The following is a 19,083-nucleotide window of genomic DNA, read 5'->3' as shown; positions in this document are numbered from 1 at the left end:
GGAATCCAGCAGGGACCCAAAGAGATGCTGCAGGTTGGCCCAGGGTGGCAGGCCTGAAAGGAGGTGATGGGTGCGCAGAGGCCCCTTTGAGACAATCAATTTGAACAATGGAAACCTGAGCACATAAAAGGGCCCACAGTGACCTCCAACCCTTTGGCTGAATACAAACAGTTCATCAGGGGACCCATCTAAGCCCTAGCTAACCAATGGGTTACTTACACCCCAAAACAGGTACCAAGAAAGGACAAACATTTCATACGTTCCCATACCTCCTGGCCTTCTCCCTTAACTACAGTTCCCCAACACCAAATCCTGGCAGACAGTCTCTCCCTTGCTGTGCTTCCCGCTGCTCCCTTGAGGTGCATTCAACAACCTCTGTCTCCTTTCTTCTGCCTGGGGCCAACTCTTTCACTGACCCTACCAACTGCCTCCACCTGAAGGGGTCGCCCCACAGGCTGGTTGGATTCCCCCCAAGTTTTGATGGACCGCAGCGCCTACAGACTTACTGACACTCCCATGTGGGGAGTGGAAAAGAGAGTAATCAAGGCTGGAATGGAGTTTCCACAAGAGAGATGGGCCAGCTGTGAAAGAAGGTCTAAGGGAAGAGGTTAGGAGCTCGGTCGTAAAGAAGTCTGGTGTGAGATGCCTATTAGACTCTCAGGACAACACAGGAGTTCGAAATTCAGAAAAGGAGTCTGTACTAGAAACAGAAAATTCGGTGTGGTCAATATAGGGAAGGCATGATAACGAAGAGCTGGATAACCCCAGGGCGCGTGTGTGACCTGAGAGCAGAGGTCCCGCGATGAAGCCCCGGTGAACAACTACTGAGAACGGCTAGAAGAGCCAGCAGCGGGAAGCCCGCCTGAAAGGCAGAGGAGGAGGGTGGAGAGGCGGGGCTCGCCGGGGGGGGGGGGGGGGGGGGGGGGGGGGGGTCCACGCGCCGGCCTACCGCACCCCGTTCTCCTCCGGTGGTGCAGGTCCGGACCAGACCCCGGTTCTCTGAGACACCACAGTAAGAGCTCCGGGGAGCCCCTAGTCCCCCTGGGCCCAGGAGAGACCTGAGGGCCACGCCCGCGCACCTCGGGGGCCGGAACCCCCTCTGGTACCCCACTTGCGCCGGGACCCTCGGTTGCCCTCCGTCCCAGCCCCCGCCCCCACACCAGCCCGCCCCCTTGGGCCTCCCACCCCCGACTCCGGTTCGGCCTCCCTCGCCGCGTCCCCCGTCCTCTCCCCCCATCCCAGTCCCGGCCCCCTTCAGGACCTCCGGACTGCGTTCTGGCCCCTCACGGTCCTCTCCCTCGCCCCGGCCCCGACCTGCACTCACGTAGCGGTTGCACATGGCCACGGCGAGGTTGCGCAGGTGCGGCGTGGCTCCCACCCACAGGAACAGCGAGTCCGTCAGCCGCATGACATGGAAGTGGACGAGCTGCTCCCACAGCCTCGCGCTGAAGTTGTGCAAGGAGACCTCCCCGCCCGCGGCGGCCGGCGGCCCCTCCATGCCGCCCCGCACGCCGGACCCCGCTAGCGGCCGGAGTCCTGCTGCCCGGCGTCCCGCTGCCGGCCGTCGCCAGCCCGGTCAGACCCAAGCAAGCGAGCGCCGAGAGGCCGAGCGCGCGCCTTCACTTTCGGTCCTGGGACGCCGGCAGGGCGGGCCCGGGTACGAGGAGGGGCTAGCCCGGGGTAGGGGCGGGGAAGGGGCGTGGCCAGTAGTGGGCGGGGCCGGGATGCTAGCCCTTGGAAGGTAGGCCGAGCTCAGAATGCGCGGTTCCCGCCCCACCGCTCCCAGTGATAAGGTTCTCTGAAAACCTGGGGTCACCAGCGGCAAAGGGCAGGGCCGGCGTCGGGGAGGGGGAAGGACGGAGGTGACCCGAGGGTGTCCAGGGCACCGGGCAAAGCTCGCCCTCGCTTGTTCCCTCCCTCCTTAGTACTTGATAAGTAGCATTCTTGTTTTGGAGCTAGCTGCAACGTCTTCCCAGGTGGTGACTCAGAGCCCTTTGGAGACAATCACTTTTTAATCAGTTCCTTAAGGGCTCTTAGGGCAGCTGCCTCCCATCACATCGTCTTTGGTTTGGTTTACCAAAATCCTCCTTCCTTAGGAAGGATTGAACGCAGCTAGCCTTTGAGAAAGGCGGCGATATTGGAAGAAAGCCTCCAAAAATTGTGACCACTAAAGCTGGCAGGAGGAACTCTTAGACACAGACCCCCTGAAGTTTGCTGTCTCATACAAGCCTGGGCCTCGAGCTGACTTTTAGCCTTTCTGAGACGCTGTTTCCTAGTGGACAAAACGGAAATAAGAATAGTAGGAAAGGAGTAGAAAAAGTGGAAAGGAGTAGGCGCCAGTATGTGGGAAGCACGGTTAATAGTAGCCATTATAAGCCCTGCCAAGAGTCTCTCATTTGAGTCACTTTGGGACGCTACAGAGCTGAAATAAAGAAGCCTTCAATATAAGAGAGAATGAGGTAAAAGCAAGCAGGATCCATTTTGTCAGGTTCTGTTACAACAGACCTTTGGGTTTTACGTTGGAACTATCACAGTCCTACTTTTTAAATCTCTAATAGGTCTCAGTAGACAAAATTTATATGTGAAAGTTTAAGTATTTTTACAGGTTTGTTCTATTTGCTAATTATCAATGATTCAATACAATAATTAACTTTCAAGTCAATATTTTTAACAGCTTTATTCACGTATAATTGACATACAATAACTACACACTAAAAGTGTATAAATTGAAGTTTTGACACATGTATAACCCATGAAACCATGACTACAATCTAGATAGTGAAAGTGTCCATCACCCCAGAGGTGTCCTCAATCCCCTTTAATAACTCTTACTACTCACCCCCCACCACAACCACTAATATGCATTTTTGTCACTTCATATTCGTTTAGATTTTCTAGAGTTTTAGATTAAATGAAACATAGAGTATGTACAATTTTTTTGTCTGCTTTTCACTCATCGCAATTACTTTGAGATCCATCATTGTTATGTATATCAATAGTTCACTCCTTTGCAATGAGCACTGGGTGTTATATGCAAATAATGACTCGTGGAACACTACATAAAAAACTAATGAAGTCCTCTATGGGGACTAACATAATAAAAAATAAGTAAAATAAAATAAAATAAGATCAAGCAAAATAGTTCGCTCCTTTTTATTGAGGAGCAGTATTCCATCATATGGCCGCACCATTATTATTTATTCCTTCACATCTTGATGTTCATTTGGGCTGCTTCCAGTTTGGGGTGATTACACTACAGCTGCTACCCATATGCTTTCATCTCTAGTAGATAAACACCTAAGAGTAGAATCGCCATATTATATGACCATTGTATGTGTAATTTCTTTTTTTTTTTAAAGATATTATGTATGTTTGTATGTATTTGAGAGAGAGAGAGAGAGAGAGAGAGATCCAGAGGGAGAAGGACAGGCAGACTCTGCAGTGAGTGAGGAGCCCAACATGGGGCTCGATCCCAGGACCCTGAGATCATGACCTGAGCCAAAATTAAGAGTCAGGTGCTTAACCAACTGAGCTACCCAGACACCCCTATAACTTTTAAAGAACCTGATGAACTGTTTTCCATAATAATTATACCATTGTGCATTCCTACCAGTGTATGGAGTTCTGGGTCCTCCCCATGCCCATCAAACAGCAAGGACCATGTCAACTACTTGATATGGTCAAGCTTGTTCATTTCAGCCATTCTAAGTGGTGTGTAGTGGTATCTTATATTGTGGTTTTAATCTGCATTTCCTTATTTACCAGGGAATCTCAGTTCATACTTCACGTCATACACAAAAACAAACTCAAAATGGTTTATAGACCTAAACATAAAACCTAAAACTATAAAAGTTCTAGAAGAAAACATAGGAGAAAACCTTTGTGATCTTCAATTAGACAAAGATTTGATAAAACAGCAAGATCCGTAAAAGAACAAATTGATAAATGGGACCAATGGAGCACGTGATCTCTCCACATCTCAACTCCAACACCCTCGGCATGCTTTATCCCTTAGCAAACAAATGAATTTTAAAGTGAGACTATATATCTAAAAAATTCAGAAGAACTGTCCAGGGAAACTGAGGCAACTAGTTAAGAGCATATTGCCTCACTGTCCTCTTCCACATCCACCCAGCACAAGTTGAAGCAAACTCCTCTCTGCTCCTAGCTGGGCACTGAGCACTGCTGGGAAAACCACCTGACCTGCAGGCAAGGGTCACGATCAGGCATGGCCCCAACATCAGCTGCCCACCCCCCAACACTACCTTGCACTCCCTTAGACAACGTCCTCTCTCATTTACTCTCAGGACTATTCTCCTCAAGCCCTAACCCTATCCAAGCTCAAGTTCACCAGATGAGGTGCTTCTAATTGTACAAAGAAAATAGAGATTAACTGGCTTGATTTCCCCAACACATTATCTCTCTACTCAAACCCTTATCTTCATCTGACCCCATTCTTACCAACTTCTCCTCCCCCCATTACCATGAGTTTCCCCTCCTCTTGTCGAAGGTTAATCTATCCACCTGTGCTCTGACCCTATCCTTCTAGACATTCTCAAGATCTCCACTCTGTTAACTTTGGTGGCTTCTCCAAAGACTCTGGGGTGAGCTCTGAGATGTGCTACCTAGATTACCCCTTCAAGAAGGGACTTTGTCCCCACTGCTGGAATTACTGTTAGCAGACAGGCATCCACTATTACCTCCTTTGGTGTTTACGCACCCTTCCCCGGACAGCTCACATCCAGTGACTGATGGAGGCAGCCGCACAGAGGCCAGGTCATTTCAGCCCAATGCAGCACAACTCTAACGGGCCATTTTTGCTCCAGAGTTCCATGGATTCAACTAAGGCTGAAGGCAAGAGTTGATTCACCCTACACCATCAGAAGAAACTGTGGATGGACGATCAGGACGCTGAGTGCAGTCACCCCACTAAAATCTTATGGTCCCAGGGTGCCTGGGTGGCTCAGTGGGTTAAAGACTCTGCCTTCAGCTCAGGTCATGATCCCAGGGTCCTGGGATCAAGCCCAGCCACAGGCTCTCTGCTCGATGGGAAGCCTGCTTCCCCCGTTCTCTCTGCCTGCTTCTCTGTCTACTCGTGATCTCTGTCAAATGAATAAATAAAATCTTTAAAAAAAAATCTTATGAAAAAAAAAATATCTTATGGCCCCTTGCTCAATTTCTGGGCCCAAAACCCAATAACTAAAGATATGGCCATGTTCCCTGCAAAACCATATTAAGTATACACAGTATGACCATCCAGACCCTCCTCAAAGAGACCAAGTTACCCAGGTAACTTGAGACCAAGTTACCTGAGTCATTTACACAGGTAACACTATCCTAGGGAAATGGAAGACCCGAACATCTCAAGAGTCAGAGTGGGACTTGAGATATGGAGATCTGAAGTTTCATCATGGCCCTTCTGCTAAAATGGGGGCATACTGGAACCAGACAATACACAGAGTCCTGGCTAAGGGTCCATTTGGTCTTCAGACCCATCTAGGATCATTTGCCCAGTCTCTGAATATAGAACTAGGATAGGCATACTTGGAAGTTGGCACAATCCCCACAGTGGGTCCTTGGCCCATGGGGTAAGAGTGCTCATAGTGGATTAAGCTCTGTGGAAGTCTAGGAAACTGCCCCTTCCCCAGCCAAGCAACACTGTATTGAGGGAAGGATGTTGGAAATTAGTGCCACCCTTAAGAATCCAAAGGAAGCAGTGCTGGTGGTCTTCATCATATCTCTACTTTCCCACTGGATCCTGGAAGATGATAATAGACTACAATGAACTCAACCAAGAAGGAGTCCCAATTGCGGCTGATGTGATATATTTGATAGAGCATATAATAAGGCCACAGGGACATATCTTTGGCCAACAATTTGGGATATGCATTCTTTTCTATTCCAATCAGAAAAGAGGAGCAGAAACAGACTGCATTTCCAGGGGATGGACAACAACATTCACACAGTGTTGCCTAGGACCATGTTTGCTCTCCACCCTCGGTCAACATCATGAATAATTCTAGACTGTCCAGACATCCCACAGAATATCACCCTGATGCGCTACAGCTCTCGTCACCTCTGTTTTACCAATGCCCTGTCTTTAGTTCACACCTCCGGCTATATGGGGAGCCCATACAGAAATGGCGACGAGTGAGGTAAGAGCCCGAGCTGGGTTTCCAGATGGGTCCATGTATAGGTACAAGTTATACCAGGTAGAGTTGTGCTATAGTCTTATTCTGGCAAGCCAACTGGTCAGCCACGTTGTGTGGGCAGAGCAGGAGCCCACGGTTAGGGCTCACGTAGACTTGTGGGCGGAGGGCCAGGCATTGGTGAGCTGATCAGGAAACTCTGGGGAGAAAGATTTTGACAGAGGATGGGACAGGGAGGTCTGGGGAAGAGGCATGTGGGTAGAGTGTCCATGAAGTATGAAGATCATGATCTCTGTCGTCACAGAGAACATGAGCAGACAAAATGACTCAACCAGTGGATGTTAGCTAGCCCCTGCCTTCTACCACCGCAGGGCTGGTACAATCAATGGGTCACGAACAAAAGAGCCGTGGTAGCAGAAGTGGAGCCGACAGCATAGAATTCCACTCACCAAAGATGTTCTTGCTGCTGCTGTCACCAAACGTCCTACCTACCAACAGAGGCCCAGGCTGAGGCTGTCATGGCACCAGGCGCCAAGGAGGACTTGCCGCTAGCCTGCAGTCTGGTGATGGGGGACTCTTTCCACCCAGAAGGGACAGCATTTGGTTCTGATGGAATAGAACCCATTCCAGGTGTCGGCTTGCCCTCCCTGTCTGCAGAGCCGTGGTGCCATTACCTGAGCTCTCACAGAGTGTGCAATCTGCCAGCATGGCCTCGCACAGAATGTCACGTGAGACAGCCAAAAAGGTGGGAGAGCGGGCCCAGAGCTGTGGGAGCCACTGGCCACATCACACCATCTGTGTCACCCACAAGCTGTCCACCGAAGACCAAAATGCTCAGAGATGATAATTTTGGAGGTTGGAGAACCATCCCCCAAGACCCTTAATGGAGCTAGAAGCCAAGGGCTATATATGGTACTGTGTTCCCAGCAGGAAGACCTCGTAAGTCAGGGATCCATGAGTGGAAGCAGGAGCAGCCCCTCTTATCATCACTCCCCCAACAGGGACAGGTGACTGTGCTTCCCAATGCTGCACTTACGGAATGTAGCGGTAGTGGTCCTGCTTCACAAAGGGAGAACACTTCCTCCAGGGGACACAGCAAGGGTTCTGCTCCGTAATGAGCTATGGCGGCCACGAGGCACTTTGCACTCCTTGTTTCCAGACCCCAGCAACTCACAAAGAGGAGTCACCATCCTGGCAGGGGAACGCCAACCTCATCATAAGGGAGAGATAGGGCTGTTGTCATCAGGTGAGGGCAGGGAGGAAAATGGCTGACGCTCAGGTGATCTACTTGGGTGCCACATGGTACACCTTTGCTTGATTGTGACACGAATGGACCCACCTGTAACGCTGGCCTAAGGGAAGGTCCTCCTTCCAGGGAAGAATGGTTGCCGGGTTGCTGGGACCACAGGGCCTTCAAGAGTCAACCCCTTTAGGGATAACCCCTGCTGCTCAGAGTTGCCTTGTCCCCAGGGTCTTTCCTGGGCTGGGAGTTGGGGGCAGGAGGGCCGTCTGGTGGAGGCAAGGGAATAAAGATGCAGCCACTTTGGCCCAATGCAGTCAAGGCTGACAGCCATGTGAGCCCCAGAGCTCCCCGTGGGGTCACCGGAGGCTTCTCCTTCTCCCTCTACTTCCTCTCACTTCCCGCATGGGTGTCAAATCCAAGGGTATTCTCTAATAAAATACGCAGACTGAACTCTCTGAAATTGCTTTCTGGCGAAGCCAGCCTGGAGCAGGCTCCCCGTGAGCCGGTTCTCCTCTCCCCTCATGCATTCCCTGGGCAAGTGCATCCGCAGCCATGAATTTTCTTGTCACCTAATCTCACAAGTACACATGTAGGGCCATCGTTGATTTTCCCAGAGGCGCACACAGACCCTGCGGTCTGGGGCCGTCATTTCTTAACTGTCCCCCACAGCATCTGGCCCCTCCCCAAGTCCACACCTAATTTCACCATCTCTTCCACCCCCTCCCTCCTGCCCCCACCCCAACCCTTTCCTTCCTGTACTCCCTCCGTTGGTGAATGTTCCACCACTCCCTTGGGTTCCCAATCTGCAACTGAAGAGTCCCCGGCTATCGCCCACAGGCCGCGACACAGTCTCCCGGCACTTCGGGCCTGGGGCACGCCTTGTCCTTCCTCCTCTCCGCTGAACCCCTGTCCTGGCATTCTGGCGTGCTCTCTTGCTTCCACCAGGGGCCCTTCTCACTGTGGCGGGAGATCTAGCGAAGGACTAAACCGGCTGGTGATATTTCCTCTAACGAAAACTTTCTGCAGGGACATTTAGCCTCATTGATTCGAGGTCCCTGGCCTAGCCGCCAGGCTGCTTCAAATCTGTCCCTTCCCCCACGTGCTGCTTTCTGCTCTGGCGGTAGATACGGAACTCCACAAGGCGTCCAGAACCCACCACCTCTGCTTGCGCTGTGCACCGACGTGGTCACTGCACCACCGTTGCACCTGCTGGAGAAACCCCTCATCCCAGAGTTAGCCCCAGGAGCATCCTTGCAGGGGCGGGGGGGGGGGGGGGGCTTCCTGGCTTTTCCCGGCCCTTCATCTTTACCCCTCACAGAGCACTCATTTTCTGTGTTGGCCTGTTTGCCTGCTCCTCGGCCTTCTCAGGAAGCTCCTTGAGGGCGACGACGGGGTCTCCCAGCTTCAGTGCCCTGAGCAGCACGGGCCCTGCACCCAGTAGGCACCGAACAAATATTGACTAGGTAGTTGAGGGAGTGAATGAATACTTGCGAGAAGGATAAATAAGGGCCTCCTGGGGGGGGTGGGAGATGGGGGGGCTTGGGCTGTACGCCTGCCTCCACCACTAATTAGCTCGATGCCTCTCTTCTAAGTCTCTGTTACCTTAGCTGTAAACTGAGACGATTGGCTTAGAGGCTCTCAGAGGCGCCTTGCAGAGCTAATGCGCTCTGAAGAAGATCAGATAAGAACGCACAATGGTAACCAGATCCCCGCGTGAGGCCGGCCCTGAGCAGGAGGGTGCAATTCTCCGGAGAACCACTAGGTGGCAGGTGGGAAGGAAGCGGGCTGGCTGCGGTGTAGCTTTCGGAAAGCAAGGTCCTACTCTGTAACTCAGGAACCCTGTCGGGGGCAGTCTTCTCTCTGGGCTCTGCAATCTTAGAATGCTCAGATGAAACAGCAGGTCCTGTTTCTCAGCGAGGCCGCAGCCCACACATGCAAAAGGACTCAGCAGCACACTGCAAAAGGTGCCAGGCTCCTCCGGGGTTAACTGCTTCAAAAGAGGGCAAGAGGGGCATTGGTACTTTGATTCATCCCTCTCCTCTTTCTGCCACCAGTCTGGGTTGTGGGACTTCGTCTGGCATGAATTTTGGTAGGAACCAAGAATTACAGGATTATTTAGATGATAGATAAGAAAACTGCTCTGTGGGGAGGATACTAGCTACCTCCCTTCCAGGTGAAGAAAGGTGAGGCTTGGAAGACAATGCATGCCATCTGAAGCTAGAGCAGCCCTGGGCCAGCTCACAGGGCAATCAATGAGTCATAAGAATATCCAGGATGTTCTCAGCCTCACAGGACTCTGCTCTCTCTCCTTCCTCCAGGCCCCTCCTCCAGTGCCTCTGCTGGATCTCACTCATAGTCCCAACCTCCCCATGGAAGTGCCCCAGAGACACTTCTCCCTTCCAGCTGCTCTCCCTGTGAGGTGCCCTCCTCCAGCCCATGGCTTCCGTACCTTCGACACACTGCTGCCGCCCACATTTATGTCTCTGAGCTTTCCTGAGCTCCAAACCTGTACTAGAGTCAGCTGTCAACCCAGCATCCCAGTTTGAACGTGAGCTGGAAGCTTAACAAGGTCCCCCACAAAGCCTGGCTTTCCCACATTCCTCATCATCTTGGAAAGTGGTACCTGAGTTCTTCCAGGTAGTCAGGCCCCAAACCTTGGCATCCTCCCTGACCCCTGTCATCCTCTCCCAGCTCATGTCCCATCATCAGCAAATCCTGCTGGCTCTGTCCAGACTCTGACTGCAGCCGGCCACTCCACCTCGGCTCTGCTCTGGACTCCTGTGCTAACCTAAATGGTCTCCCTGACCCTGACCTCATCCCCTTACCATCAATTCTCCACATAATAGTCAGAATGATTCTTCCAAAGCAGTTTTCCTCTTACCTCATTTTCAAAATAGGATTAGGTTCTCATACCAAAATTATCTAACAGGAGCAGTCTGTTTCCGGTGAAGAGTTCAAGCATATTAAGACTTTCTTGATGCACATTTTAAAAATTTTCCCCTATTCATTCTTGAATCTCCCCCAGACCAGTATTCTCAGGCACATCCACCTCTTCCCTCCCCACCCAGCCCCACCCCTGCTTCCTCCACCCCTGCTTCCCCCCTACACACTCCTCACAAGGGCAGACAAAATATTTTTGCTGGCAGCAGCTGTCCCATGCCATTTCTTAGCACAGAGACGAAAAACCCCTGCTCGAGTTCTAATGTCATCAGACTCTGGCACAAAAGGAAAATAAGATAAATCCTATCACTTTGCTTCAGAGGGGGGAAAAAGCTCCAAAGGGATTAGAAACAAGTAGAATGGTGTCACAGTTAAGTCACAGGCAGAATCAACCATGAAGAGATTTTTATAATTCTTTGAAAAATGTCAGTATAGTTTCCATAACCAACTAAGCCTCCATATGGCTCTGTCTTACCCAGCGGACAGCTGGTAAGTCAACTCGGCCTCTGCCATTAGACTGGGCAGCCCCATCGAGGGCCCCAGAGGGCGCCGCCCCTTTCTTCACTCCCCCAGACTCCACAGAAGCCCCAATCCTCCTCCTCTCCCACAGCGCAAGTGCAGATCTGGCTCCAGATCAACCATGAGTGGTGAATAAAAATGTTCCTCCCTTATCAGGCAAGGCCAAGGGAGCAGCCTACGTGCATACTCGCTTGTTTTGGGGAAGGAAACACACAGGCTTTAGGAGAGCAAGGCAGGAAAGGCCCTTCCAACAAGAAGTAGCTGGGCGGTCCCCGGTGTGGCAGTTCACCTTCACCTCACTGACCTCTGCTTCTTTCCACAGTCTTGACGGTACACCGAGCTCTGAGCAATGAGTATGTATTTCACCTTGATCTCTGGGGCACAGACAGATTGTTGCAGAGAGGAGGCGGTAATTAACAGTGGTGGGTTGGACACAGACCGGCCAGGGAGGCACCAAGTACTCACGGGTCAGGAGCTTCAGGAAGGCTGGGTCAGGCTGGGCAGATCATCAGAACCTGAACGAGGGGATGGGGGATACCAGCCAGGATGGGAGAAGAGAAAGAGGGTGCGCTGGGGCTCAGGGGGAGACAGTTTTGGGCAGAGCCATGGGCAGCATGTGTCCTGGGAAGTGGAGTAGCTCAAAGGGTTAAAAATGATGGCACACATTTGAAGACTTCTCCTGTCTCAGAGGACCCTCACAAAAGTCCAAGGAAGTGGGTATCATGATTCCCAAGGAAATGAATGCTTGAGGAATAGAGGAAATCCTCAGAGGTACACGGGGCCTGGGGTGGAGTGGGGTCTTGGATCCTGAACCCACCTGGAGATCCTCCCTCCCCAGCCAGATCTGAGGAAGCTGAGGAAGAAAGTTGGGGCTGTGCGGTATGGAGTGCCAGGCCGGGAAGCCCGGACTGAAGGGAATGCATAGGTTTCCAGACAAGGCGCCTCCCCAGGTCAGCCTCCAAGGGCTGTTCATCCATGACAAGCCCTGAAGATGCAGTGACCCTTGGGCCACGTCATGACCCCAGTGGTACTTGTATTCTGTCCTTTTGCTCTAGCTGTCTTATCCAATATGCCGGAATTCCCCCCAAACAACCCAGCCTTTTAATATTTCAATTAAGTGTAGGCTTCCAGATGATATTATCTTGTGACTCGATGCGTTTTAGATGAGCAAGCTCACGCACCGGGAGGGGTTCTTTTCAGGGACAGCGTGTACCCTTATGGGAGCGGGGAAATATGTGCTCGTCCATATGTGTGACTGTGTGGGGAGGTTACTTCAGGCTCTGAGACACATGTAGGGTTAATAAGACACAGTAAGACTCACCAGGAAACCAGCAAACAGAGACAGCTCTGCTATCACAGGGAACACAGAATTTATATCCCTCGTCCAAATCAGTGCGGAGTGAAAGGCCCTGCTGTCTGCTGGGTGACTCTTCGGATGCTTTATTAAAATCCTTGGCCTGACTTCAGAGCCTGTTGCCAGAGATAAGCAATCATGGAGGATGGCAGAACAAAAGACTGTTTCTCTCCATCTCTCTCCCTCTCCCTCTCCCCTCCTGCACCCTGGTTCCCCCTCCCTCCTGCAGAAGCAGATCATGTGATGCTGAAGCAGAGATCTTTCTGAGGAGGCACTGCAGATGGGAGGGGCAGGTGGGCTGGCTGTTCAGCTCACTGTGGGTTTTTTTTCCGAGAACGTGGAAAGCCTTCCCCTGCATTGGTGCCGGGACATTGTGTGAGTCACGGCCTGTCTGCCTGCCCGGTCACCCGGCCCTTCTGATTCCCCCACACACGGCCCTTTGAGTCCTGATGGACTCGAAACGTCCACCCAGTCCATAGATGGTTCTATTCTTGGCACAAAGGAGATCTCCTTTGCAGAGAATATGGCTGCTCTGAAGGGCCCATTTCTGCACTTGTTTCTTCTTCTTGGTCAGAAAACAAGCACAACGACCTGATAAATAAAGATGCAGTCCACGAATGCGGCCGTATTTCAAGGGGAGTCAGGGACTAAGCCAAGGGATAAATGAAAAGATCCAGTGACAAACTGTCCATTCATCGGGTGCACTCAGCAAACATTTACTGAAGCCATCTGTGCTCCGGGCCCTGTGCTGAGGGCTGCAGAGACACAAAGATGGCCTTGAAAGCGGGGACCACACCTCCTGTGAGCTGTCCACACCCCGCAGCTTCACACAGGCAACCACACGGGGTTGTGGGGGGGAGGGGGGACACACTCACACAGACGCAACTCAGTTCACCCTCCACAGGCACCACGGAGCTGTCGCGGCCCCCGGAGGAGCCGAGAACGCGTGGGAGGCTCTGAACGTGCAACGGAATGAACGAAGCTCGCAGAAGGAAGCGAGGCACAGAAGGGCACTTACGGTCAGAGTCTGTTTCTCCAAAGGCCCAACATGATGAAACTAAGCCCGGGTGCTGGAGGTCAGGGCAGCAGTTACATCTGGGGGCAGGGGTGGGAGGGAGAACCTTGAGGGCCTTCTGGAAGGCTGGTGGTGTCCGTGAGGACATGCATCAAGCAGAACACCTATGGTCTGGAGGTTTGTTTGAATCCAGCCTTCAATAGCTTAAGAATCTATTCACACCTGGGGTGCTTGGGTGGCTCAGTGGGTTAAAGCCTCTGCCTTCGGCTCAGGTCATGATCCCAGGGTCCTGAGATGGAGCCCTGCATCGGGCTCTGTGCTCAGCAGGGAGCCTGCTTCGCTTCCTCTTTCTCTGCCTGCCTGCCTACTTGTGATCTCTGTCTGTCAAATAAATAGGTAAAATCTTAAAAAAAAAAAAAGAAAGAAAAATCTATTCACACCTCTTTACTTATATTTGTATACTGAATCAGAGAGCAGGAGGCCTTTGAAGGCAGCTGTTCTATGAATTGTCTTTGCCTAAGACCATATCTAATGGATTCAGGCCCCTTCAGTATTCACCCCAAACTTTAGTCTTTCTCCCCCATAAGGAAGCGTCTTCCTTATGGCCAGTCTCAGTCCATAAAACGCAGCCAGCAAGCCCATGGATCATAACGGTGGCCCCTGGTTGGCACAGAAGGTCAGCCTTCTTCTGGTGAGTCCCCAAGCAGCTTTTCATCTACTCGTGCCTGTGGTCATCCTTCAAACATGTTTGAGTTCCTACTGGGTGCCAGGCACCAAGGATCAAAAAGTGAAGACAAAGTTCTTTTTAGTGAAAGAAAAGGACCAGCGGAAACTCCAAAGCAGCACCGCAAGCATGGGCTGAATATAAACAGAGGGACTTCACGGAGGCTCCGGAAGGGCAGGTGGGGCCGATAGGAGAGCTTCCTGGAAGAGGGGAGGATGAGGAGGATCAGAGGGACGAGGCAGGGAGGGAGGGAGAGCAGAGCAGGGAGGGCACGGGCATGAGAGGGGGAGGAAGCCAGATGGAGGAATGGCAAGGTGATCAGAAGGTGCGGACAGCATGAGAACAAGGAGCCCCCCCCAACCCCGCCCCACAGAACCACTCAGGAAGCCATTACACAAAGAGGGAGAGGGGTGATTGGCCAAGAAAGGGCAACAATATGGAAGAAAAGGACGGAGCCACATTTAGCAAGATGCCCCGAGTCGATACGATGGCGACCGCATCTTAAAAAGGAAGGGAATTAGGACATGTGCTACAACATGGAAGATTCTTGAGGCGTCCTGTTCAGTGAAATAAGCCAGTTATGAAAGTAATTCTGGATGGCTCCAACGTATAAGGAGTTCCTAATGTAGTCCAATTCTCAGATTCGGGAAGTGGATTGCGTTGGGGGTGCTGCCAGGGGCAAGGGCCAGGGAAGGAGGAGGCAGTGTTTCATGGGGACAGAGATTAATTTTGCAACCTGAGAAGACTCCAAAGATGGGTGGTGGTGATGATGGTTGCACAGCACTGAGTGAAGGTACTTAATGCCACTAAGCTATACCCTTAAAAATGATTAAGATGGTAAATGTGTATTATGTGTGTTTACTGTAATTAAAAAGAAAAAAGAAAGATGACCTTGGCTTGAAAAAGCAGTCATTTTGTGAAGGAATATAACCAAGCCCCACCACCGTGGGGGGCTTCTGTGAACTTTGTTGCCCAAAGGATAACAGGTCCTCCTCCAAGAACCCAGAACAAGTCACAAATGACTGTTGACTCTAACATGACCCTATTTTACAGTTCTCCTAGCTTCTGAGTCAACTAATCAACTTTATGTCCAAGAGCCCCATGGGGTCAAGGGCCCACTTTCTCAACACTGCACTCTGGAAGCCATGGCCCCAAGCCCCCGTCCCCAAAACAGCTTCTCAGGATGGTAGGAAGAGCTTGTGAGGACTGGCATGGGGAGGGCAGCCCCAGCCCAGCTCTGGCCCCAAGCAGTGCCTCGAGGATATCTTATTGTCTCATCAGGAGGCTGAGGAGGCCAAGGGCCAAACGGGAAGTAACTTGTTCACAGGCTCACAGCCGCTGGTCTGAGAGGAGAAACCAGTCTGAGCCTTTCCCACTTACGCTGCTCAACACCCTTGTGCCATATTTCCTCCAACAGCATTGAAACGCAGGTTGCCTTTCACAGGTCTGTGGCCCAGATGTTTTTCGCTGTTTGATTCCAGATCCGTGCTTTTCCCTCTCTGCTCTTCTGCTCCCTTTGTGCAATCCAAGCTCCCCTTGGAAGTAGGTGTAAGGCTTCCCTCCAGGTTAATGAGAATGTAATATAGTCATAGACTCCTTGGTCCTGTGGCTTCTCCTGTATCCCACCCAGCCTGCCCCTTCCCTCCAGGTTTCCAAATGGGCCCAATTTCTAGTCGTCCAGCAAGAATGTCAACGGCAATGAATTTTCTCTGCAGAGCACGCACACCAGATGCACCTGCCGGCTAGCTCATGAGGAAAGAGGTCCTTAGCCTCCGGGACGGATGCCACGCCACTTGTGGGTCAAAGTCCATCCGGGCTGAAGCCTGGGCAAGCTGCCCGAACCTTCCCCTCTCACTGATCTATCCTGCTCCAATGCACACCCTGGAAATTCTTGCAGCAGGTGGGAGACAACCCCAGAGCAGAGGAAACACCTTCTTCTCTGGCTCCTTTTGTATCTTTCAAAATTTCATCACTAAAAGCTCAGAGCAGAGCACAGGGCTCACTGTATGGCCTTCCAAAAGTCTTGCTAGACTTCAAACTCTAGTAATGGGTAAAGGCATAAGCTAAGGGACCCATAATCTGGCTTGTATGGTAAGGGTGTACTGTCTACTCACGGCTACAAATACAAACCCCCGTGTGGTCACCATCACCCATTCCACGGCACCCCAATGCATGCTTTTACAGAAAAGCCCACCCCTCCCCTGCAATTCATGGTTATCTCAGTGGGCTCCTCGCTGAGTTCACCCAGGAGGCTCTGAGCCTCCAGGCTGGAGACTGGGGCCAATAAAATCCCTTTTAGGAATTTGCATTTGAGACCTAGGGAGATTTACTTCTCTCTCTCTCTCTCTTTCTCTCTCTCTGGGTGGCTAGAATGTAGCAAAGAGGGCTTGCAAAGTCGGTATGCACACCTTGATTGTGGGAACATGGACACTTTCTGGGTATGCAGAGTGACAAAGAGCTCTAAGCGTTTGTTTACAGATCTAAACTTTCCATGCATGCCTTTTCTAGAAGTGTTCTGCCAGTGAACATTCTATATTCTGAAGCCTCAGCCTTTCCAAGCAGGCTTTCATACTCCCCAGTTGGTCTGGGACTTCACAGGAGAATAGCACACCTCTCCCATCAGGGATCTTGCCACCGGTGTCACTCCAGGGATGGAAAACTCTAAATTGTTCCTGAGTCCCATGCAGAGAGAGACAGAGAGCTTAGTGAGTGATGTGGAGGGAGCATGCATGGCCCGGCCTGATTTCATCCTGGAGTCAAACTCAGGGCAAGATTGCACACCCAAACAATCCATTTCTCTTAGGGCAAGAAATCACTCTTTATGGATGGAGGAAGGACTTGGGGTTTGACCAGAAGAGGAGACTGAAAGTATCATAAACCAGTGCTGGATACTGGAATTATAGGGGGAAAGTGTACATACTAAATGGAAAAAAAAAAGCATAGTAGTTGGAGAGACCTGAAAAAAGTACATTAAGTCACTGATGAACAAAGGTTTGGGTTGGATTATGTGTAATGTGTAGAGACATGGCCAGGACAATGGTATTCAATTGTACATTTACCTATGGCAATACAGCTTCAGGCAACAGTTTATTAAAAGGAAAGACAATGCAAACATTTCATATACGTAAGATTAGGGAAGCATCTCCACCACAGAGGACGGGCCTGAAGGTCAAGCAGAACGGAGGCTCACCATGTGCAGTCCGCATGTGAACACACACGCATGCGTGCAATGAAACTGCAAGTTTGGTGAAACCGTGCACCTAGCCTCTCTCTAATATCGCACTCACTCAGGAACCAGAGACTGACGATCGTGGGGCAAAGAGGAAAAAAAGCAAAGCTCAGTGAGACCAAATGAACAATTTTCAATCCAATCTCTGTTGCCTTTGTGCAGGCCACGGGTATGAAAGAAGAGACACTCAACAAAGTTAAATTCCAGCGCACGGCCCCATGGGCTGAGACGTGTCACCCCTGTGATTGTAATGACACAACTGGAACCCTGGGTGCCAAGGCGAGAAGAGTTCAAAGCCCATGGTGATGTTATCGCATCTCAAGGAAGCACGTTATTATTCTTATTATTCCCGTCTACAGATGAAAGATGCACTGGGGAGACAGGTGGGCTGGCTTGTTCAAAGTCTCCCAGCTGGTGGGTGAAAAGCTGGGGAAGCAAATTTGAATGGGCATTTCTCCTTCCTGGTGATTAAGCTGCCTCTTGTGTTCCACGTTAATTGGTCATTATGAAAATAGTTGCGAGATAAGAGGACCTACCTTCCAAAGCTTCTGTGGGCTCAGCTGACAATGAATAAGTATGTCTAGGAAAGTAGATACATGTTTGTCTTTCTATGTGATCTGACCTGAGCAAGAGCCCAGCAGGCGGAATTCATTTACCATTGAAACTTTACTCTGTCCTGGCTTCAGCTAGTCGATAAAGGAGTAATATTTTGGAGTGGGGGTGGGGGGTGCTGTTTAGCCTGGGTTTTCCAACACGATTTTCTCAGAAATTTAGAGGTCACCTTAATAGTGGTGATGATTCTGGGGCACCTGGGTGGCTCAGTGGGTTAAAGTCTCTGCCTTCAGCTCAGGTCATGATCCCAGGGTCCTGGGATGGAGCCCCGCATCGGGCTCTCTGCTCAGCAGGGAGCCTGCTTCCTCCTCTCTCCTCTCTCTCTGCCTGTCTCTCTGCCTGCTTGTGATCTCTGTCTGTCAAATAAACAAAATCTTAAAAAAAAAATAGTGGTGATGATTCTATAATAACTAAAGACACCATTTTTTAGGCTGAAGTTTTGTTTCTTTGTTTGTTTTCAATGAAATCCCAGAATCAGTCACTTCATTTTCCTCTATCAGGTAATTTAAGGTCATTCAGACAGAGAAAAGAGGGGGGTCAGGAAGCAGAGCAGTCTGGGTGGGGGAGGAATGGAAGCTGTATTAAAGGCTGGAACCCTGTCCTTACCAAAAGCAGCAGGGAGATTGGATAATCCCAACTGCACCCGTGTAATCAGTTGTCCCACACACGGTGTTATTACAATGCCACCTATGTCCTTCGTAACCTTTAATTACTCCCTCTCACCACCCACGTTACTTAGCAAACCAAAGAAGAGGGCACGGAAAAGAACCAAAATGGGATGAAAAACACTAACGAACAAGAAGGGAAATAAGGAAGAAAGTGGGCAAAGCTAAGCGCAGTGCTAGTCCCAGGAGGGCGAGGATTGACGGCTGATTCACGCACTGCTGTCCTTCTGGTGGGCAGAACACAGCTTGGCACACAGAAAATAACTGTTGGATGAAGTTGACGGCCTGTAACATTGTTTGAAAGATGGACTGGGTGTGTCCGGCCGGAAGACAATGCCCTCGAACAACACAGGGGTTAGGGATTCCCCAAAAACTTAATGACCTGGAAGTCTTAGCAATATCATAAACAATCGATGAACAAATATTTTGTTTGTCTCATGCATTATGTGCTGGATTTTTACAATAAAGTAAGCTAGAGAGAGAAAACGTTATTAAAATTCTTAGAAAGAGAAAATCTATTGACAGTACTGCACTGTATTTATTGGGGGAAAATCCACATGTAAGTGGACCCCCCACAGTTTAAACCCATGCTGTCGGGTTCAAGGGCCAACTGTGCTTTCCAAGGCCCTCAGG

At 50.7% G+C, this 19,083-nt stretch overlaps 1 protein-coding gene and 1 long non-coding RNA gene across 3 annotated transcripts in view; one reads left to right on the top strand and one right to left on the bottom strand.

Annotated features, from left to right (window-relative positions):
• PSMG4 (proteasome assembly chaperone 4) overlaps window positions 1–1,616 on the bottom strand; it is a 35,986-nt gene extending 34,370 nt beyond the window's left edge. Inside the window, exon 1 of one of the 2 annotated variants that reach the window (XM_059399357.1) lies at window positions 1,325–1,616. In XM_059399357.1, the coding sequence (XP_059255340.1) occupies window positions 1,325–1,498 (174 nt within the window). In that variant the 5' untranslated portion in view covers window positions 1,499–1,616. The remainder of the gene's footprint in view (window positions 1–1,324) is intronic. The other variant, XM_059399356.1, reaches the window with a different exon arrangement.
• A 9,420-nt stretch (window positions 1,617–11,036) lies between these two features.
• On the top strand, window positions 11,037–18,148 carry LOC132018750 (uncharacterized). The gene is made up of 4 exons (XR_009404559.1): window positions 11,037–11,204; window positions 13,110–13,224; window positions 15,660–15,844; window positions 17,336–18,148. It is a non-coding gene; the product is annotated as an uncharacterized LOC132018750 (long non-coding RNA).
• Window positions 18,149–19,083: the final 935 nt, after the last annotated feature.

Source organism: Mustela nigripes, chromosome 5 (genome assembly GCF_022355385.1).
Source record: "Mustela nigripes isolate SB6536 chromosome 5, MUSNIG.SB6536, whole genome shotgun sequence".
Classification (NCBI taxonomy): domain Eukaryota; kingdom Metazoa; phylum Chordata; class Mammalia; order Carnivora; family Mustelidae; genus Mustela; species Mustela nigripes.
Note: the sequence above shows the minus strand (reverse complement) of the source record. Positions and strands in the feature narration are given on the sequence as shown.